General features: G+C 41.4%; 2 protein-coding genes across 2 annotated transcripts; both read left to right on the forward strand.

The window, feature by feature from the left end:
* The first annotated feature begins 2,652 nt into the window (after positions 1 to 2,652).
* Positions 2,653 to 13,701, forward strand: LOC117449638 (troponin C, skeletal muscle-like). The gene is made up of 6 exons (XM_034087424.2): positions 2,653 to 2,762; positions 4,570 to 4,624; positions 5,966 to 6,109; positions 6,788 to 6,902; positions 10,788 to 10,924; positions 13,265 to 13,701. The coding sequence occupies exons 1-6, from the start codon at positions 2,760 to 2,762 to the stop codon at positions 13,294 to 13,296; spliced, it is 486 nt and encodes a 161-aa protein (XP_033943315.1). The 5' UTR covers positions 2,653 to 2,759; the 3' UTR covers positions 13,297 to 13,701.
* A 1,283-nt stretch (positions 13,702 to 14,984) lies between these two features.
* On the forward strand, positions 14,985 to 18,170 carry tnnc2.2 (troponin C2, fast skeletal type, tandem duplicate 2). Its single transcript, XM_034087425.2, has 6 exons — positions 14,985 to 15,096; positions 15,829 to 15,880; positions 16,365 to 16,508; positions 16,969 to 17,083; positions 17,191 to 17,327; positions 17,595 to 18,170. The coding sequence occupies exons 1-6, from the start codon at positions 15,094 to 15,096 to the stop codon at positions 17,624 to 17,626; spliced, it is 483 nt and encodes a 160-aa protein (XP_033943316.1). The 5' UTR covers positions 14,985 to 15,093; the 3' UTR covers positions 17,627 to 18,170.
* Positions 18,171 to 19,011: the final 841 nt, after the last annotated feature.

Raw genomic sequence — 19,011 nt, forward strand, 5'->3', positions numbered from 1 at the left:
GCAATGTAAATACTGTTATATTTTACTATATTTGTATTATGTTTTTCATTATTTTTAATATTGTTTTCTAGTTCCCTACATACGGAGCCCTGGAGGGTTCATTGAGAGAAAAATAAATAAAACGTGGCCACGCTTTAGTAACTCGTGCGCACGAGTTAATAAAGCGTGAGCACGAGTTAATAAAGCGTGCGCACGAGTTAATAAAGCATGGCCTCGTTTTATTTAAATTGAGAGATTCCTGTCCGTGACTCACAGAATCTGCTGCTGCCCGCAGCTGTTTTATAGGAAAACATCCTTCACTTTATGAAATCTCTGTGGCACCAGTGGCCTGTACTACGAAGCAGGATTTGCTATTTACACTATTCATTCATGAAGTATGACGCTGCGCTGTCAGCACCCGTCTCCATGTCTGTGATTGGTCAAATGTTGGTAACCCCGTCCCTTTCACGTGAACGCACTCTCAACCGGACAGAGAAACCCTGGTTGATTTGCTGAGTTAATAACCAGCTTCGTAGGACCGCTTAGCGACATCGCGTTTGTTAGGGTTAGTTAAGCCGGGTAAATCAAACATATCCAGGGTCTGTTGAACTGGCTTCGTCGTACAGGGCACTGGAGGCAGTAACGTGTAGCTCAGCAGAATCTGAGAAGAGCAGCACCAGCTGCAAAGAGCGGTGCCTTTGACTGTTTACTTCACTGCGTTGCCCTTCATTAGAACCGCTGGATAGAGGTCGAGGCTGCTACGTTCAACCACACCCACATCGAGTATTCCCCTCGTTTTATGAAGGAGATGTCCTGTCACCGGGGCGCATGATGTGTGCGTGTTCGGTGTGTTTGTGTGTGTCCGACACCACCGGCATTTGTTTTCAAATTACCACGAACAGTAATTTACACAAATCTGGTTCTCCATAGTTATATGTGTATTCCCAAGTGAAAGAAATTTGTTTAATCTCGATGTGCTATAGTCCTGCCGGAGTGCACCGGAACGAACGATACTATCATAAACAAATGCCCACGCACACACAAAACGAGGCCACGCTTTATTAACTCGTGCGCACGCTTTAGTAACTCGTGCGCACGCTTTATTAACTCGTGCGCACGCTTTAGTAACTCGTGCGCACGCTTTAGTAACTCGTGCGCACGAGTTACTAAAGCCTGGCCACGTTTTATTTATTTTTCTCTCAATGAACCCTCCAGGGCTCCGTACCTACCTGTGTTTTCATTCATGTTTTATTTTTATTTTGATGTACGCACCATGACGTCATGTCAAATTCCTCATATTTGTAAACCTACCTGGTAATGAACCTGTTTCTGATTCTGAACATGTTAGCATGCTAGCTTGAGCACTTAGCTAAGTACAATTTCACAGAGTCGCAAACTGTTCTTTACGATCTGTACTGCTGATTTTACAGACATGTCTGAGCTAACCATTGCCTCTGAACACCACTCTTTTGTCAAGATGTTACATTTAACATAGGAAAGTCTGGGCCTAATAACAAGTGGCCATGGGGAAGCTAAAGACCGCCTAGCATGAACAGCTAAACAGGCAGTAGCCTATCTCCGAAGGTAAACAGCAGTTAAAATAATTTCAGTATCCAACCATCCCTGTTTTGGATTACATTGGTTCTTGATAGTAGATCATCTTTCCAAAAAACGCTCATCCTCATATAAACATGTAAAGTGAGGGAGAAAAAAAACTGTTGAGCAAGGTTATATTCCTATGCTTGAATTGTATTCGTTCTTTTTTTTATAAAAAAGTACAATATAATATGAAGTGTTCTTTCTTCTGGAACACAACTGTTCCTGTTTCACTTCTGCTCTCTATGAAGCCAATGCAAATGATTGACGTGTTAATTATGGGTCGCCTGTTTGTTGCTTTATGAAAGAGGTTTTGCTTGTTTACTTGTCAATGGGATGGGATATCAATAGGTAACATAGTGACAGATGGGATACAGCTGTGTGAGGTCCATTTACACGCCTCTTGAGTTACAGATGTCATAAGTGCAAGGGCAAGTCTGCGGCAGCCAGAACAGCGAGACAGGCAGATAGATGGGACACTGCTGGGAGGTGTTAATCCCTGTGTGTGTGTGTGTGTGTGTGTGTGTGTGTGTGTGTGTGTGTGTGTGTGTGTGTGTGTGTGTGTGTGTGTGTGTGTGTGTGTGTGTGTGTGTGTGTGTGTGTGTGTGTGTGTGTGTGTGTGTGTGTGTGTGTGTGTGTGTGGTGTGTGTGTGTGTGTGTGTGTGTGTGTGTGTGTGTGTGTGTGTGTGTGTGTGTGTGTGTGTGTGTGTGTGTGTGTGTGTGTGTGTGCGTGCGTGTGTGTGTGTGTGTGTGTGTGTGTGTGTGTCCTGTTCTTGTGCAGCATGGGAAATCTAGTTTCAAATCATCTGCAGTGAGATGCTCAGTTGATCCTCTGCCAAAATAACCTCCAGTTGCCTGATGCCTGCGCTGTGTTTTCTTTTTTATAAATGTCACCGGGCTTGTCTGTTGTCTAAATATGGGGGATTGGCGAGCGTGCCACACAAGGGGATGGCCATCAGGAGATTGTAACAGGACACAAAGGAAAGTTAGTTTTGATTGGCTATTTCTTGTTTTAGGAGGGGGTCTCTTGCCCAATCCTGATCATGTTCTGTCAACGTGAAGTGGGATGAGAGGGTAGTTATAAAAGGGGAGTAAAGCCACCTGCACCGTGTAGTGAGGAGGCTCTTTTTCCCAGACGTCCGTCGTGTTTACCGGTGTCTGTTGTTCAAGCACAGCCGGTCGCCATGGTAAGAAAGCGACATTTGAGAAGAGGGTAAAAAGGGAAACGATGAATGATGAATCTTTCAGGATTTGCTTTTGTTTTCAACTCATGAGGATACTGTAAGCGGCAGATGGCAGAAGATGGAGAATATTACCAACGTCACACAGCGGGTCCTCCTCTGCAGCACATATGGATTTCTATACAAGAGGCGTTTAATGTCTTGGGATTCCTTCATTTCTGGGGGGGAAATGTGGGGGGAGTGTTCCTGTTATTCATTTCTTTATGATTTTTTTTTACAGACGACAGATACATCTTTATTCCAAACTGCTAACCTGCTGTGTAACTTCTCTTAAACTTGTGTAACTCCTCTTTGTTTGTTAGCAGACTGATGTGGTTTTGCTTGATATCACCAAAAAGCACACAGCTGAGATAAGTGAGAAGTTCTGATGCCTTTTCTGAGGGTCCTTATTTAGGGCATTCACCTTGAGAAAATCCCTTTCTAATCCTCTCCCAAGTATCACCTTAAAAATAGCTTCATGAAAACTAACAAGCGGCCTTATGTGATGAGGTTCTGTCAAGCAAACAAGAAAAGACGGAAATAATCCACTGTCTTTCTGAACTACCAGGGAACAGGGGGATGTGTACAAATAAAGCATGCATGCATTTCAACGTATATAGTTGTGATGTCTTCAGGCATTACTTCTGGATATGAGAACCAACTGGACAGGTGGTGAGAGCCAGAGAACAACTGTGGATATGGCAGGGATCGCAGAGATTAAAAGGGGAACTTCGAAATGCATACATGTTATTCCTTTGGTCTAAAAATATCAGCAAACATGAACAACTCTCACAAGAATGCTAAAACTTAAATGTGTGATGTCATCAAGGATCAAGCGTGGAAGTGCTCCAAGGACAATGGATTCTGGGCGATGTTATCGATGACACAAAGAGTAGCAAGGGGAATGTTCTGAGTTGGCTATAGAGGACATTTTCTGTTTCAGAACTGAGGACACTACAGTAAAAGTAGAAGGATAATTTAGGTGCGAAAAGGAAACACGCATTTTGTGGATCCTCAACATCAATTTCACATGTATTGTCTTTGGAGTAGATCCGGGGCACATTTGAATAACATATTGGTTCTATCTCCCATGTCTTCCCACTAAAGAAAGATCCCGAATGTTGATCGAGTGGTGTTCCACTTAGAGAATCATCATTCAACAAGAGCAGACAGCTGGCAGAGGATTAAACATGGCTTCTCACCTGACACAAAGCTATTTCCAGCCCTTGGCTCTCACGTCGTCATTGATACCTCTGTCTTTAGCACAAGGTTTCTGATTTACTTTCCGCTAGCTAGATGGAGAGACGAGGCTTAACTGCATCAAGGGACCAGCATACATGTGGCTACCTTCTATTCAGTTCAATCGTTATGACAAATCAATTTGTGTGATGTTTGGCTGTTATGGATAAGTCCATCAAGATGTAACTGATAACGTGAAGCCAAGTGTCGTGTGTAAGAGAAACACTCAAAGAAATTGTAAAATGCTTTAATATGAGTTGAAACTTGGTCAACAGTAATGGCAGTATGTGAGTTGTAGTACGTGAGGTGAAACATGCAGATGCTTCTGCGGCGTCGGACCACAGGAGGTTAATAACCTTGTGGTGTTTGACACCTGTTGAAAATCAAACGTGTGATTGTGTTAGTGTTGATGAAGATGATACTATCCCAGTTACTCCTTACATCCTGTTTTGGTAATGACATGTAGGAATAACATCTCTCTCTCTGTTCACATCTTCGGTCATTCTTCTATTCATTTTTTTGTTATCCTCTTCAGCCCACTGACGCCCAAAGCGATGCCCGGTCCTTCCTGACTGAGGAGATGATTGCAGGTCAGTCCCTCTGTATCTCAGCACTACATAGCTAATGTAGTGTATTACTCTTTATTAGGTTCTCCACTGATTTCACATGAACTTGATTCTTTTGTTGGTCATGTTTATGTTTGATTCCTGTCTGAAACCAACATCAACCTATTTGGAATGATAATAATAATAATAATAATAATAATAATAATAATAATAATAATAATAATAATAATAATAATAATAATAATAATAATAATAATAATAATAATGATAATAATAATAATAATGATAATAATAATAATAATAATAATAATAATAATAATAATAATAATAATAATAATAATAATAATACATTTATTTTGGGGGGCGCCTTTCAAAACACCCAAGGACACCTTACAGGGTTACAGATTTACAATTTTACCATACAAATTAAAACAGTGGATTTAGTGAAGTATCAGCCGGGGTAAGACGAGACAAACAACAGGAAATTGACTACAAAAGGACACAAAAGGACACAGGGTACAGATTATAGAGAAAATGCCAGTTTGAACAGGTGGGTTTTGAATGTTGTTATGGAATCAGACTGTCGTATGATGTACGTTAGGGTTAGCTTGACGTGCCTTTCCTATACCTAACCCCCTAACTTACTTAACATGTCACATACATACAAAAAAAAAGCATTTCAACCTGAATCACAAGCTTTTCCTAAACCTGACCAACTAGTGACGCAAGATACTTGACTTTTGTCATACTGTATACCTAACAAGTTTATTTTACTCGTGTAACTAAGGAAAGAAACATACATAAACCTCCATTTTCATTAAGTCTTACCAAGAAGTAATGAAATGTACCACATGCTGAAGTCTTGATTTAGCTGCCATAGTTGACGAGTTGGGAGTCAGAATGTGTTGGAATGGCAGGTCGGTTGGACTGAACCAGGGCTGGAACAGGTTTTACGATCTGTAAATGTCACCAGTTGACAGATTTCTCTTCCAATTAATATTGGTATATTTATCAGCCTATAAGTGAGTCCTTCTAAGCTGTATAGTATTTCTATTCAAGATTCAAGGCTTTTATTGTCATGTGTGCATAGCTACAGTGTAGTTATGACGATGACAATCTTTGGTCACAGGCTCCTCCAACAGTGCAACACAATAAAACAGATAAAATTGTGCACGTAAATACAATTGAATATAATAGAAATAGTGCAGAATAGTCTATATACAAGTAATTGGAATATATTGATATATTGCAAACAGATGAATGTTATGGATGTTCTTTCAAAAGTGCAGGCGTTAAACAGTCTTCTACACAAGAATCCAGAAATAGTTTGTTCTCAAATAGTTTTTCTTTCTTTCTATTGTCCAGAGTTCAAAGCCGCCTTCGACATGTTTGACACAGACGGTGGCGGAGACATCAGCACCAAGGAGTTGGGTCAAGTGATGAGGATGCTGGGCCAGAATCCATCAAGGGAGGAGTTGGATGCCATCATTGAGGAGGTGGATGAGGATGGTGAGATCATTGTGTGATCAACAAATATAAAGAAGAACAACAAATATCCAAAAGCAAAAAGATTTAGCGATGCCTTTCTGTCCCGCAAAAAATGAAATTGCTTTTGCTTCCACTCAATCAATCAATTATATACAACAAAGAACCAAAGGCGGTGTTTTCTATCACTTATGTGGATAAAGACGTTTTCCAGAATCAAATATTGTATTTCCATCAATTTGGATGACTTTTTAGACGGATTGAAAAATAACAGTGAAAATTAAAGCAGCACAGAAATCCAGAATGTTAGTCCCATGATTAGTGAAGAACTAAAACCATTGGATCCTACTATTTGCAACTCAATAGCAATTAATAGAACCATTGAATCAACACGCCAGCAGTATAAGAAAAATATGTTCGACTAAATAATGATTTTCTAATTTCTTTTGCAATGTAACATGAGTTATTTTTTACAAAACTTTTTTCAGAGATACAGAAGATGTCATGCAGCTGTTTTTTTACAGGCTGAGTAGAATTCATTAAGTGACGCTTTGCACCTCATTTAGAACTTCCTAGAATGTGATGCATATGTTTGGATGATATGGAGTATTGTAAGAAAGAAACAAACAAAAGCTCAGTTCATGTGTGGCTTCCTTCCTGTCACATCTCGTTTGGCTTTTCTCATGCCCTCCCTCTCTGCAGCAAGCGGTACTATCGACTTCGAGGAGTTCTTGGTCATGATGGTGCAACAGCTAAAGGAGGACCAGGCTGGAAAGAGTGAAGAAGAGCTTTCAGAATGCTTCCGTATCTTTGACAAGTATGACACCCAACACTGAGACACAAATACAAACGCAAAATCTGAGGAATGTTTTAGAATAAGGCCTTGCAGAACCATTAAACACCTACACCAACAGGGTGTGTTTTTATTTACCTTTTTCATGGTATAATTACAATCCAAATGAGCTACACTTTTAAATATTCGTTTTATTTTTGGTACTGATATGTTCTATTGTTTGATAAGTGCCATTTAAAAACGGTGGTTAGCCAAAGGGATTCCTAAACCTTAAACTTTCAATAACTATTATAAATTAGAACACGTGCCAAACATTGTGCAAACAGATGCTTATTTTTAAAAATTCAGCAGTTACAGATCAACATAATCATTCATTTAGAGATGTGTTTTCAGGTTATGGCGCATTTCCACTACAAAAAAAAATAAAAAATAAGAATTGCCTGAATCCTACCGGCCCACATTTGTAAGTGTTCCGGCCCGGCCCAGCCCAGCCCAGCCCAGTGGGGTGTGGCCCACTGGGCTGGGCTGGGCCGTTTTGATAGGCTACCTTTGTTCTATCTATCAGTTTCAATTTCACACATCAGGCCCGTAGCAGCTGTCACTGCGCAGTGAACGATCAGGAGTGAGTGACTGAGGCTGCGGCCACACGAGGACGAAAACGGCTAAACACATAGGATTAACGCAAACGCAATCGCAAACAAGCTATAGTTATCCGGATAGTGTCTGTCCACACGAGACCGCTCCGTTTAGCTCCAACCGCTGGAGAAGCTGCAGTACATATGCAGGAGCCTGTACGTGGCGCTGTAACTTCCTCCACAAAAGCAGCGAAGAAGCATGGTTGTCATGGTTGCCCTTCTGTTTATTCTCCGCGGTGGGGGCCGAGGGAACCGGGCAGAGTTTTTCGCCAGTCAACGTGTATTAAAGTTTAAATCTTCCGGACAAAATTATAAAAGTGCCGGTCAAAGGTCTTCTTTGTTATTTATTGAGCTTTAAAACAAATGAATAACGACTCTATATAATATAATGATAAAATACACGGAGCCTCTCTTTTTCCTCCCTCTCTTCAGACAGCGTCAGTGTCTGTCTCATGCAGCAGCTCATCCAGTAATCAGTGACCCGGCCGACTGTAAAAATAAACATATTTATAACTAGTTTAGTTTGAGAGGTCATTAAAATAGCTAAGGGTGATGATCTGACTTGAAGTGTGTGTTTTGCTGCAGCGGGAGGAGCTGCAGGTGAGCAGAGCTGCGTGTCTCCGTCCTGTCAGATTAGACTTCACTCGCGTTTAGGTCCATATCGAGAGAAAGATAAATAATCTGAATTCAGGGTGCAGTTTACTTTGACGTGGGGGTGAGCAGCAGAGGTGGGGAGAGGCGGGGCTATTGCCTCATCATTATTGCTGTAGATGTTGCACAAACAACTGTAGCATGGTCAATAGCGTCCGGAGCACGATAGCAACTCTGCGATCCGCCATTGTTGTTGTTGTTGGTGGCGAAACACTTCAGCACTGGCGCGGGGTAAGCGGAGGTGAGCAGAAGAGGTGGGGAGAGGCGGGGCTATTGCCTCATCATTATTGCTGTAGATGTTGCACAAACAACTGTAGCATGGTCAATAGCGTCCGGAGCACGATAGCAACTCTGCGATCCGCCATTGTTGTTGTTGTTGGTGGCGAAACACTTCAGCAATGGAGCGGGGTAAGCGGAGGTGAGCAGAAGAGGCGGGGCTATTGCGCAATCACTATCAGTGATCTGAAAATGTTCGGATAGGGCGTACACACGGGGCCGTTTGACCCCCCAGAGAGTGGCGTATGCATTTCTATCCACCTTGGGACCCGTTATCGTTTCCTCAGTCGTTTAGTGCCGTATTCGGTCGTCCTCGTGTGGCCGAACGGTCTATATGACACTAAACAGTAACGCAAACGACTGAATACATCTGTGTATATTTATGAATAAATGCATGTGTGAGTACATATAAGTGTGTGTGTATATGAATAAATGTATATATAAAATAGTATCATTAAATAAATATATATATAAAATAGTATCATTAAATAATGCTGTCAGATAAATGAAGTACACAGTAATAGTCAAGGTTATATTCAATATTCTGCACTTACACCAGCTGATAAGATATTTAAAACGTCTTTTGTTTGTCCTGAAAACAACATTTGAGAATACACACAGGCTATTTATAGATGATAAAACACCAGTAATACAATCTCAGGACTCTTCGATATGGCTTTGATTACAGGATCGTTTACTTTCAGTCAACAAATCCTTTGGAAAGACAAAAAACAACTATTCAATATCCTGCTTTACCGCGACCGCTATAACTGCCGCGTAGAGCTACGTTCTTGCATAATGCGTAAGTGGGCGTGGTTAAATCTAAACTGGGTTGGAATAACGATAGACGCTGCCCGATTCCCTCGGCCCCCACCGCGGAGAATAAACAGAAGGGCAACCATGACAACCATACTTCTTCGCTGCTTTTGTGGAGGAAGTTACAGCGCCACGTACAGGCTCGGCATATGTACTGCAGCTTCTCCAGCGGTTGGAGCTAAACGGAGCGGTCTCGTGTGGACAGACCATAGACTGTATGGGACAGACACTATCTGGATAACTATTGCGTGTGGACAGAAGCTTGTTTGTGATTGCGTTTGCGTTAATCCTATGCGTTTAGCCGTTTTCGTCCTCGTGTGGCCGCAGCCTCAGGCTCAGTGTCTTTTTCCCCCAAGTCCAACCCTGGCTGTGGGTCAGTAGGTATCTGACCCCCCCCTGGACATAATGCACTTGTGTTTTCCCATGCTCCTTAGGGACCCGGGAAACATGGTGCGCAGTAAGCCCCATACAGGGCTGGAGGGCCTTCCCCAATATCGTCCATGCACACTCTACACAAGGCGTGTGTGAGTGTGGGGGACATGGTGCACTTACGTTCTCCCCATGCTCCTTAGGGGCCCGGGAAACATGGTGCCGGCTACGTTTATAGATATCTCAGTAGGAGTAGGTGAATGCTTGCATAGTATGGTTAAGAGGTAGTACCCATAGAGTCCAGGGCTCTACCTGTGCTTATATAACTAGGGCAGTGGTTCCCAAAGTGGGGGGCGCGCCACCCCTGGGGGGTGCAGAGGCATGACAGGGGGGCGTGAGAGACCAGGAGGAAAAATGGTTATTAAAAAATAAAATCATAATTTGAAAAATTATTGATTCGAAAATAATATGATACAGTACTATTACGTCTGGGTCTCTGTGTTTCATTAAAGCTTGGCTCTGTGTGTGTAAAACTGTGTGTGTAAAACTGTGTGTGTGAGCCATTTTGTGTGTGTGTGAGAGAGAGAGAGAGAGAGAGAGAGAGAGAGAGAGAGAGAGAGAGAGAGAGAGAGAGAGAGAGAGAGAGATCTGTGTTGACAACTGTCTGCTGACATGATCACCATAGCAACAGCCTCATTATTAAATTATCTGGGCTAACGCATTTGCCGAGATTAGCTTATAACAGAAATATACTGCAACATTAGCTGTTAAGAGGAACATTCCAATACAGAAATAAGTCATTTAGAAACAGTGACACCATGACAGATTTTTCAACAATGAACAACTGAAATGCTCCCCTTAGTATGACACAGTTCTTTAGCAACGAAATGTATCAGAAATGTTTCTTATGCCATGCATTTATTTATAAAATACTAATATCTGGTTGTAATCTGAATCTGATGTTTTAAACCCCTAAAGTATCACCATTGTATTACAAAAACAGCTTTTGTGGACTTTAGCTTAAACAAAGGCTGCTATAAATGTATGTATTGATGTAAATGGGTTTTTGAATTAAAATGTCCAATGTGTGTTTGTGTGGTGATGTGAGAAAGGTGACAGATTAGCTTTCACAGCTGTTAATCAATATTATTTGTATCCTCAGGAATGGAGATGGATTTGTGGACAGGGAGGAGTTTGGAAATATTCTCCATCTCACCGGGGAGCTACTGGTGGAGGAAGATATCGATGAGATGTTTGGTGAAGCAGACAATAACAAAGATGGAAAGCTTGATTTTGATGGTAAGGTTATTAGAAGTTTCTTCACCCATGTGTGTTTCTTCACGTCTTAAAAACATGCCTAGACTGGACTTTCAGAGCCACATACCACATTTTGAGTGTTTTCAGTAAAAACACTCAAAATTAAATACAGTAAATCTGTCTGCTCAATATTAAGCTGCAGACAGCTGCCAGTCACATTAGCTTAACATAAAGATTGGAAACAGAAGGACACAGCAAGCACTTTTCTCGTCATACTGCCAAACCAAGAAAAACTCTGGCACCTACAGTATACACCTTGTGATTTCCATCTAAAAAATGTACTTTACATAATCTAAAATAACCAGCTGCTGATTCGATGGTCAGATATGGGATGGTGTAAATGTTTTGCAAGAAAGTAGGCTAATCGTCAACAAGTTACAACAAATATATTACAACAACACAATATTGAAAAAACGAAATAAGGGATAAAACCTTTTTTGATTACATGCGTTTGCCTTTAGTGCTATCAATCTCTCTTCTCTCTTCTAACTCTTGGTAAGAAAGCAAATATAATTCCCAAAAAGAATAGTGGCGGACTTAGATTTCTCAAAGAAGCAATGTGTAGGATTTAGTGACATTTAGGCACAGCCCCACCTAGTGTTAGCAGAAAGTAATTAAAATAAGACGAGAGAGAGCAGCGTATAGCGATTCAAATCAGTCAAACGGAAAGAAAAGGAATGAAGTTGACCATCTTCTTCAGCTTTGGGAAGTTCATTTTATGTCATATATGTTGTTGATCTTCTGTGTATAGGCTATTGCTCTGCTGGATTGATTGATATTGTGACCTTGTGATGAGTGTCTGTGTTTTCCTTATTTTTACAGTCTATGTTGTTTTAATGCTGAAGCATTACAGTTGTTGTTGTTGTTGTTGTTGTTGTTAAGTATTGCGTTGTGATTGTGCCCTTTACTCCATGTATTAAGGTGCATTACAATATGACATCCACACGCTGTGTACGTAAATGTATCACGCTCCGTGCTCTTCATTCAAGGCTTCCGACAGTAGGCTATCAGTCATTTTACTCTCTCTCTCTCTCTCTCTCTCTCTCCTCTCTCTCTCTCTCTCTCTATCCTCTCTCTCTATCCTCTCTCTATCCTCTCTCTCTCTCTCTATCCTCTCTCTATCCTCTCTCTCTCTCTCTCTCTCTCTCTCTCTCTCTCTCTCTCTCTCTCTCTCTCTCTCTCTCTCTCTCTCTCTCTCTCTCGGAACCATGGAGAGACTACAGGTATTTGTTTACGTGTTTAAAAAAGCAACAGATGCTTATATATAAACATCTGAGTTGTTCGTGCCCCACCACTTTTGTACATATAAAAACGCCACTGGTGACATCTAGTGGTGAAGTTGCAGATTACAACTAGCTGAATACCCCTCCACCTACCCCCCTCCCTTTCCAGGTATGTTTTCTGTCGCCCTCACGTTACATAAAAGAGTAAACGGCCTCTCTAAAGCTTGATTTGGTCAGCCGTTCAAGCCAACAGGCTTGTTAATCAGAGCCATGTTGACCTTAACATTCTGATAGTAAAACCATTACATTTCAGTTTCCCCCCCTATTTAGCAAAACCTCAATCTTGATATAATTTCTCAGCTCTCAATCAATCAATCAAAAATAATCACAGAGGGAAATTATCTTTCTCTGTTAAAAGGCAGAATAAAAAACTATACTGGTTTCCACACAAAACATGCAGTTGAAGAGCTACAGTTTATGCACACGATCTTTCTTTGTTTTCTTGTTTTCTATTGAAAAGTGTACACTCCCTGTGTTACGTCTGTTTTTACTTCCTGTCTGTGTCTTCCTTCCTGTTTGATAACCTGATTCTGTTCACCTGGTGCCCTCCCCAGCGGTGTCTTGTCCTGTTGATTAGACTTGCATGTATTTCAGTTCTGGTTTTCTGCCAGTTCTTGTCAGATTCTTGATGTTGAAAAATGAGAGGGAGTTCTGCTTCGGTTTGTTTTATTGCCTTGTCTTGCCTTCCGAGCTCTTTTATTCCTGGAAAACTTACAATAAATGATTTTTCTTTAAAGATACTTTGGTGTACTGCACTTGGGTACACTTCACATGGATGAGACCCCAGTGGCTAATCCATGTGTTGAAGTACATTAGAGGCATTAGCATGTGAACATTATACTTGAGTCTGTGAGCACATGAAGTAGAAATATTCGTTCTTATTTTTAAATGTTTACAGCGGAAACTGGAAGACATGGAGTTTCATCGTGTACGACTTTTAGGCCTTACAATCACGTGTTCCCCATTATTTGATTCCACACACTGACACCCACACTCCATGTTGGTTTTTGACTGACTCCGGCCCTCTTTTCCTCTCCAGAGTTTCTGAAGATGATGGAGAACGTCCAGTAATGAGTCCGTCTCGACATTCCTTGGAGACCCCTTCCGCAGAGAGAACACAAACGGTGGAAACGTGCTCAGAGCCAAGTGTCAACGCTAAAGAAAACCTTTGCAATTACTTTCCTGAGACGTCAGAATGGACACAAGTGAAAAACACCTCCACCCCTTCTACCCCCCCCCCCACCCTCCGTCTCCTTCTCATATGAAACCCATGGTCTCTCTTAGGAATTCTATAAATATCCCTTAGAACCTTTTAAGACGAAGCCCGTCCTCCTCTAGTCGGCAACCCAGCTGTCCCCCTTTGCAGCTGCTGGTCCTCCAGAAATGTTACACCAGCACCCCCACCCTCCTCCTCACAACTAGATATCTTCTTCACCCTGTACTGTACTTTCTAAATAAATCCGCTTTCTCCCTGTTCATCTTTGCAAATCCTTCTGCCACGCACGCCTGACACGCATGATCTCATCTAAGTGTGATTCTTGTTACAATAGGAGCACATGCAGGATGTGAAACACTGACACACCGGACAATGCACCACCCAGAACCTCCTACCTTTGCACACAAGCATTGTTCGGTTCAACTACAACCTGTCCTACCTATACCGAACTAGCCTGCATTTTTAAACACACTTGCACAGATGCTCCCGTACCGAATTTTTTCCGGACTAGTTATCTAGTTTAAATCAATAACTTCCAACTTTGTCCCTGATCTTCACATCCCCAGCACAGAAACACACAGCCCCCATGGCTCATCCATGTCTCGAGGCGGTCACACAACCCCTTCTGGGTATATAGCCTGCAGGCCCCCCACCACTTCTCTACAGCAACACCCCTCCCCCTTTCTCCATGGCTGCTCCCCTCCATCAGCATCCTATCCTCCTCTCCTGCCTCTCACCTCGGGCCGTCCCTCCAGGAACCGCCCGCCATACAAGGAGCATCAGGTTGTGTCGATTAGGCACCCGGTGAGTCTGTCCTCCCTAAAATCTGCCTGCTATTCACGGCTAAAGGGGGGGGGGGGGGGGGGTCCAGCTCTATAGCATTTTCTCCCTGTTTTGTGTTTCACACCAAGTTTGGAATGGCATCATCACAAACGCAACATATCCTAGTTTAAAATCGTAGTTTACTGTTTGCATTGACAAGGCCGATGTAGCAGCACTGATGAGCGGCAACATACAACGTTTTATTTTTTATTTCAGACTTGATCTGACAATAAAGTAATATCGTATCGTATCGTAGTAGACAATATAGTTGAATTGTTGGTTACATTATGGTTTAGTTATTTTAAAGAGATCACCACTGAAAGTTGCTCGGGTCCTAATAAGAGTCTGGTAGTTGGATTGTTGAGTGTATTTTGCTAAATTAGTTATTTCTAGGAAATGCACAGTTCTTCCTCTGATCATCTGATGTTTGACAAATCAAGAGATGTACAGTGTAATATTCTCACTATCTTTGCAGTATGTCCAACACTTCAATCATTTGGGATTATTCCCAGTAGTTTCTACCTTTAACCTGATCTCAAAAACTCCCAATTGACCTCTTTTATATTCTCGACCCTGCAACTTAAAGAAACGAGACCTTTCCTCTCCAAAGTGTGATTGGCTTGCCGTAGTCCCAGAACCCTAAAAGTTCAGGATACTAAATCTGTAGGCCTGTGAGAGGCAGGGGGCGGGACCTGGCTGCCCCGTTTAAAGTGTGTCAGAATCTTCACTAGACGTCTAGTCTCTCTGTTCGGGTGCACACGGATTGACCACTCCTTTGGACTTTTCTTTTTTTCCTTGGATAATTGGGGAGTTACAGCTAATCCACAAACATGGTAAGACCGATCTGAACATCCTGTTAACCCAGCCGTTAGTTATTAAGCAGTTATAAAACCAAAAATAATGAAAGCATGTGAATTAGGAGGTTAATTGATTAATAAAGGCATTCTGAACGTGTCAGAAATAAATTGGCTGAGTGTTAAGAAGCATGTCTCATTCTGTTGAACAATATTAATCTCTTGGATCAAATTGACCTTTTTCTGATAATTATATTTTTAATGTAAAGACTTTTTTTCTTAGCGTATTGTAGTAGGATTCCTATTGAATTAAAACTTTGTCAGATTCTGTTGCAAATCTTACCGATCGTAGTTCAGGGTTAAAATGGGGGGGGGGGGGGGGGGTCAGCTGGGAAGGTGCAGATTCTGCTTATGCGACAAATTCCTCAGGATTAAATGTCTGCAGGCCATATACAGCGCGCGTAATGTGTTGAGCCCGAAATAGCTCAAGATTCCTCTTGGGCACGCTCAAGAATCCTTTTGGCCACTATATGCTGCACAAATCACTTATGACAGCATGTTATTACCAAAAATACTTGAAAGTAACGTAAAAATAACAATTATATATCGACAGCATATTCCTCAATGTAGCCTTTTGTGCGTACTGGTGGTTGGACTCCCCTGTATCTCCATAATGATATTTCATAGGCTGATATGTCAGTGTCTAATTGATCAATTAAACACTGACATGGCGAATGAAGTAGTGACAGCGTGGCTCCTGTTTTCTTCCAGACTGACGCGCAACAAGAGGCCCGCGGCTACCTGAGCGAGGAAATGCTGGCTGGTGAGTAGGCTACAGGCTACAGTAACGCGTTACTTAAGTAAACTCGTTACTTTGCCCAGGGGTCAGTAACCTAAGAACTTGCTACCTGTGGGTTGCAAGAAATACGTCATGTTGATTTTAATAGTGTTTTCTATATATTATTGTTTTTTTAATATTATATTATTTACTTAAATAAATATTAATACGGTGGTGTTAAGATAGAATATAGGGCGATATTCTCTAAAATAATGACAAATGTGAAATAGGGTATAATAGTTGCAAAACACGTTTTTATCACAGACATGTAACACATTGCTAATCAGATGTTTTATACTCTCACATTATTATCACACACATATATATCACGGTCACATGTGTCATCCAGTTCCACTCCACGTGTTACACCCCCATTGTTCACACAGGTGTTAATAAACGTGTTGAACAACCAAGAGGGCAATGCGAAGTAGGCCAGTTTTTGAATAACGAGACACATTTCTTCATCCAGAGTTCAAAGCCGCCTTCGACATGTTTGACACCGATGGTGGCGGAGACATCAGCACCAAGGAGTTGGGTCAAGTGATGAGGATGCTGGGCCAGAACCCGACAAGAGAGGAGTTGGATGAGATCATCGAGGAGGTGGATGAGGACGGTGAGCGGCCGATAATAAAGTGTTACACTGAAAGCAGCGGCGCAGTAGTATTGTGCGCAATGGGTGTTTTACACACAGACAAGAGACTCCGACACTCTATACGTAGTCCACATCACATCAAATAAACCAAGTTGATTGACAAAGCTACTACAAAAAAACTCTATATAGCATTATTTGGAACCCAAACTATCTGTGATTATGCGTTAGTTATGGGAGTATCAGAGTATTGGTCCAAAGGCCCAAACAACATGACGTCGACCTCTAAACAGATCATTTAGCTCTTAGTTTTGTTTTACATTATATAAATCATTACATCACATGGATAGGGGATCATTTACTTTAGGAAGTCCTTTCCCGTGGTTGATGCGTGAAATGTCCCCGCGCCACAGCACACGACATTGTTTGGGCCTGTTTGGGCTGACCATTGTTAATCAGTTATGTGGACCTTTATTACCCTCAGGTAGCGGTACCATTGACTTCGAGGAGTTCTTGGTCATGATGGTGAGGCTGCTCAAGGAGGACCAGGCCGGCAAGAGCGAGGAAGAGTTGGCAGAGTGCTTCCGTATCTTTGACAAGTACGTTCACGCGGTTACTGTCACGCTGTACTCATTTTAAACAGTAGTATTTTAGTTTGCTCTATTTGTTTGTGTACACAATCCTTTACGTGTGTGTTTTTGCGCAGGAACGGCGACGGCTACATCGACAGAGAGGAGTTCGCTCTCATCATCCGCAGCACCGGCGAGCCCATCTCAGAGGATGAGGTCGATGAGCTGATGAGGGATGGAGACAAAAACACCGACGGCATGCTGGACTTTGACGGTACGGCATTTTTTATATTTTAAAGAATCCTTATATTTTTACAAATACTTTTACTTTATATTATGTACAAAACTTAGAAGAAAACACTTGATTATATCAATTGATCTCTAAGGTATCTGATTTTTTAGATAATCTTATATTTTTTCGTTGAACTACATTATATCTGATACTGATGTTCTAGTGACTTTAGTGTTAGTTACTTATATATTACTTAGGTATATTTTGTAAAGTCATTATTTACTTATCCGGTTTCTTCTTCTTTCCCAGAATTCCTCAAGATGATGGAGAATGTGCAGTAAAACCGGAAAGACTCATGGACATTCCTCCTCCTCCCTGTGAACCCCCATTCTGAACACATCTGACCCCCACTTACACACCCTCACCTCCCTACTCTCCATCTGGTTCACTGCCTCTCTTCTCCATCCTTAAAGCCATCCTCAACAGACAGCTATAGGGCACTCGGCGGAGGGGGGGGGGGGCCTGGGGAGCGTACCCTCTTCCCCAGCTCACTTGTGAATGCAGAAGGATGCTGCGCTGACACCTCACCCTGTGACAGGACGGCACGGCTGTAATGCAGAAATGTGCAGCACACACCTTTTGCATGCGTTGACAGTTGTGTGTCACAAGTGCCCCCCTCCCGCATCTGCTGGAAGTCTAGATAGAACGGCAGCATTCTACCTGCTCCTTAGACTAACTAATCCAACAATGTCACTGTACAAAGAAGTAAAGTGCTTGAACAGAATAAATGAGTTAACACACATGCTCACTTGTAGTTGGCTGTCATATTTATGGTCTGTGTAAAAAAATGCTTTGAGGAAAATCAATAAAATCTGTTTGTTTCTTCGTTTTGTCCGTCGTGTTTAAAACCACAGCCAGTGTAGTCTTCATCACTATTGCTGAACACACTGATTGGGGGAATACTTTTTTACGTGTAAGGAGATTGGTCAAACTTTTTTGTAAGAAATGTGATCATGCAATTATGAGGATAATCAGGGTTTAAGTCCTAAAAGCTCTGTGGATTATTTTATAGTTGAATACATTTTCCATTTTGTCTATAAAATGTCAGAATTAAGTAAAACTTTCCCATCAGACTTTCACAGGGTCAAAGTTGACGTATTTAACTTGTTTTTGAGAACCTTTCAAAATTAAATCAAAAATATTAAGATTAAAATAAAGCAGCAAATATCCACATTGAAAAGCAAGAGGATTTTGATTTTATGTTTAGAGACTAAAAACGTATAATTGCTAGTTAATGTTAGCTGTGGCATACGTCATGAGAAATACAAGTTGGTTGGCTGTTAACCACTATTAGAGGGTTACCTTAACTAGTTTTTGTGATATTGAGCAATAAATATCACTTTTCCAGATTTAAGGAAAAGTCGATTAAAATGTCCAGCTGTTCCTGTTTTGGAAACATTTTTAAGGAATAATAATGTTGACAATTCATGCAGGAAAAAGGTTTGGACTCTCCCCAAAATATATTCTTGGTAAACAAGGATAGAGAAGATGTGTGGCGATGTTGTCCATGTGTTCTGGAAAAGAATAAAACTACCATTCTGTTAAGATATTGGTAGATTTAATCAATCATTTAAATGAAGCAAAATTGAGAGGATTTGTGTTCCTTTCTATGTTGACCCCCTGGCATGTTTAATATAACTTAATGTTATATATTCATCCCGTCATT

The sequence above is a fragment of the Pseudochaenichthys georgianus genome, chromosome 7 (genome assembly GCF_902827115.2).
Source record: "Pseudochaenichthys georgianus chromosome 7, fPseGeo1.2, whole genome shotgun sequence".
NCBI lineage: Eukaryota > Metazoa > Chordata > Actinopteri > Perciformes > Channichthyidae > Pseudochaenichthys > Pseudochaenichthys georgianus.

Excerpts from the sequence above, each read along its gene's own strand:
- tnnc2.2 (XM_034087425.2), top strand. Across the intron at positions 15,881-16,364 it reads GAGCGAGGAAATGCTGGCTG|AGTTCAAAGCCGCCTTCGAC; the intron begins GTGAGTAGGCTA and ends TTCTTCATCCAG. Across the intron at positions 16,509-16,968 it reads CGAGGAGGTGGATGAGGACG|GTAGCGGTACCATTGACTTC; the intron begins GTGAGCGGCCGA and ends TATTACCCTCAG.
- LOC117449638 (XM_034087424.2), top strand. Across the intron at positions 4,625-5,965 it reads GACTGAGGAGATGATTGCAG|AGTTCAAAGCCGCCTTCGAC; the intron begins GTCAGTCCCTCT and ends TCTATTGTCCAG. Across the intron at positions 10,925-13,264 it reads TGGAAAGCTTGATTTTGATG|AGTTTCTGAAGATGATGGAG; the intron begins GTAAGGTTATTA and ends TTTCCTCTCCAG.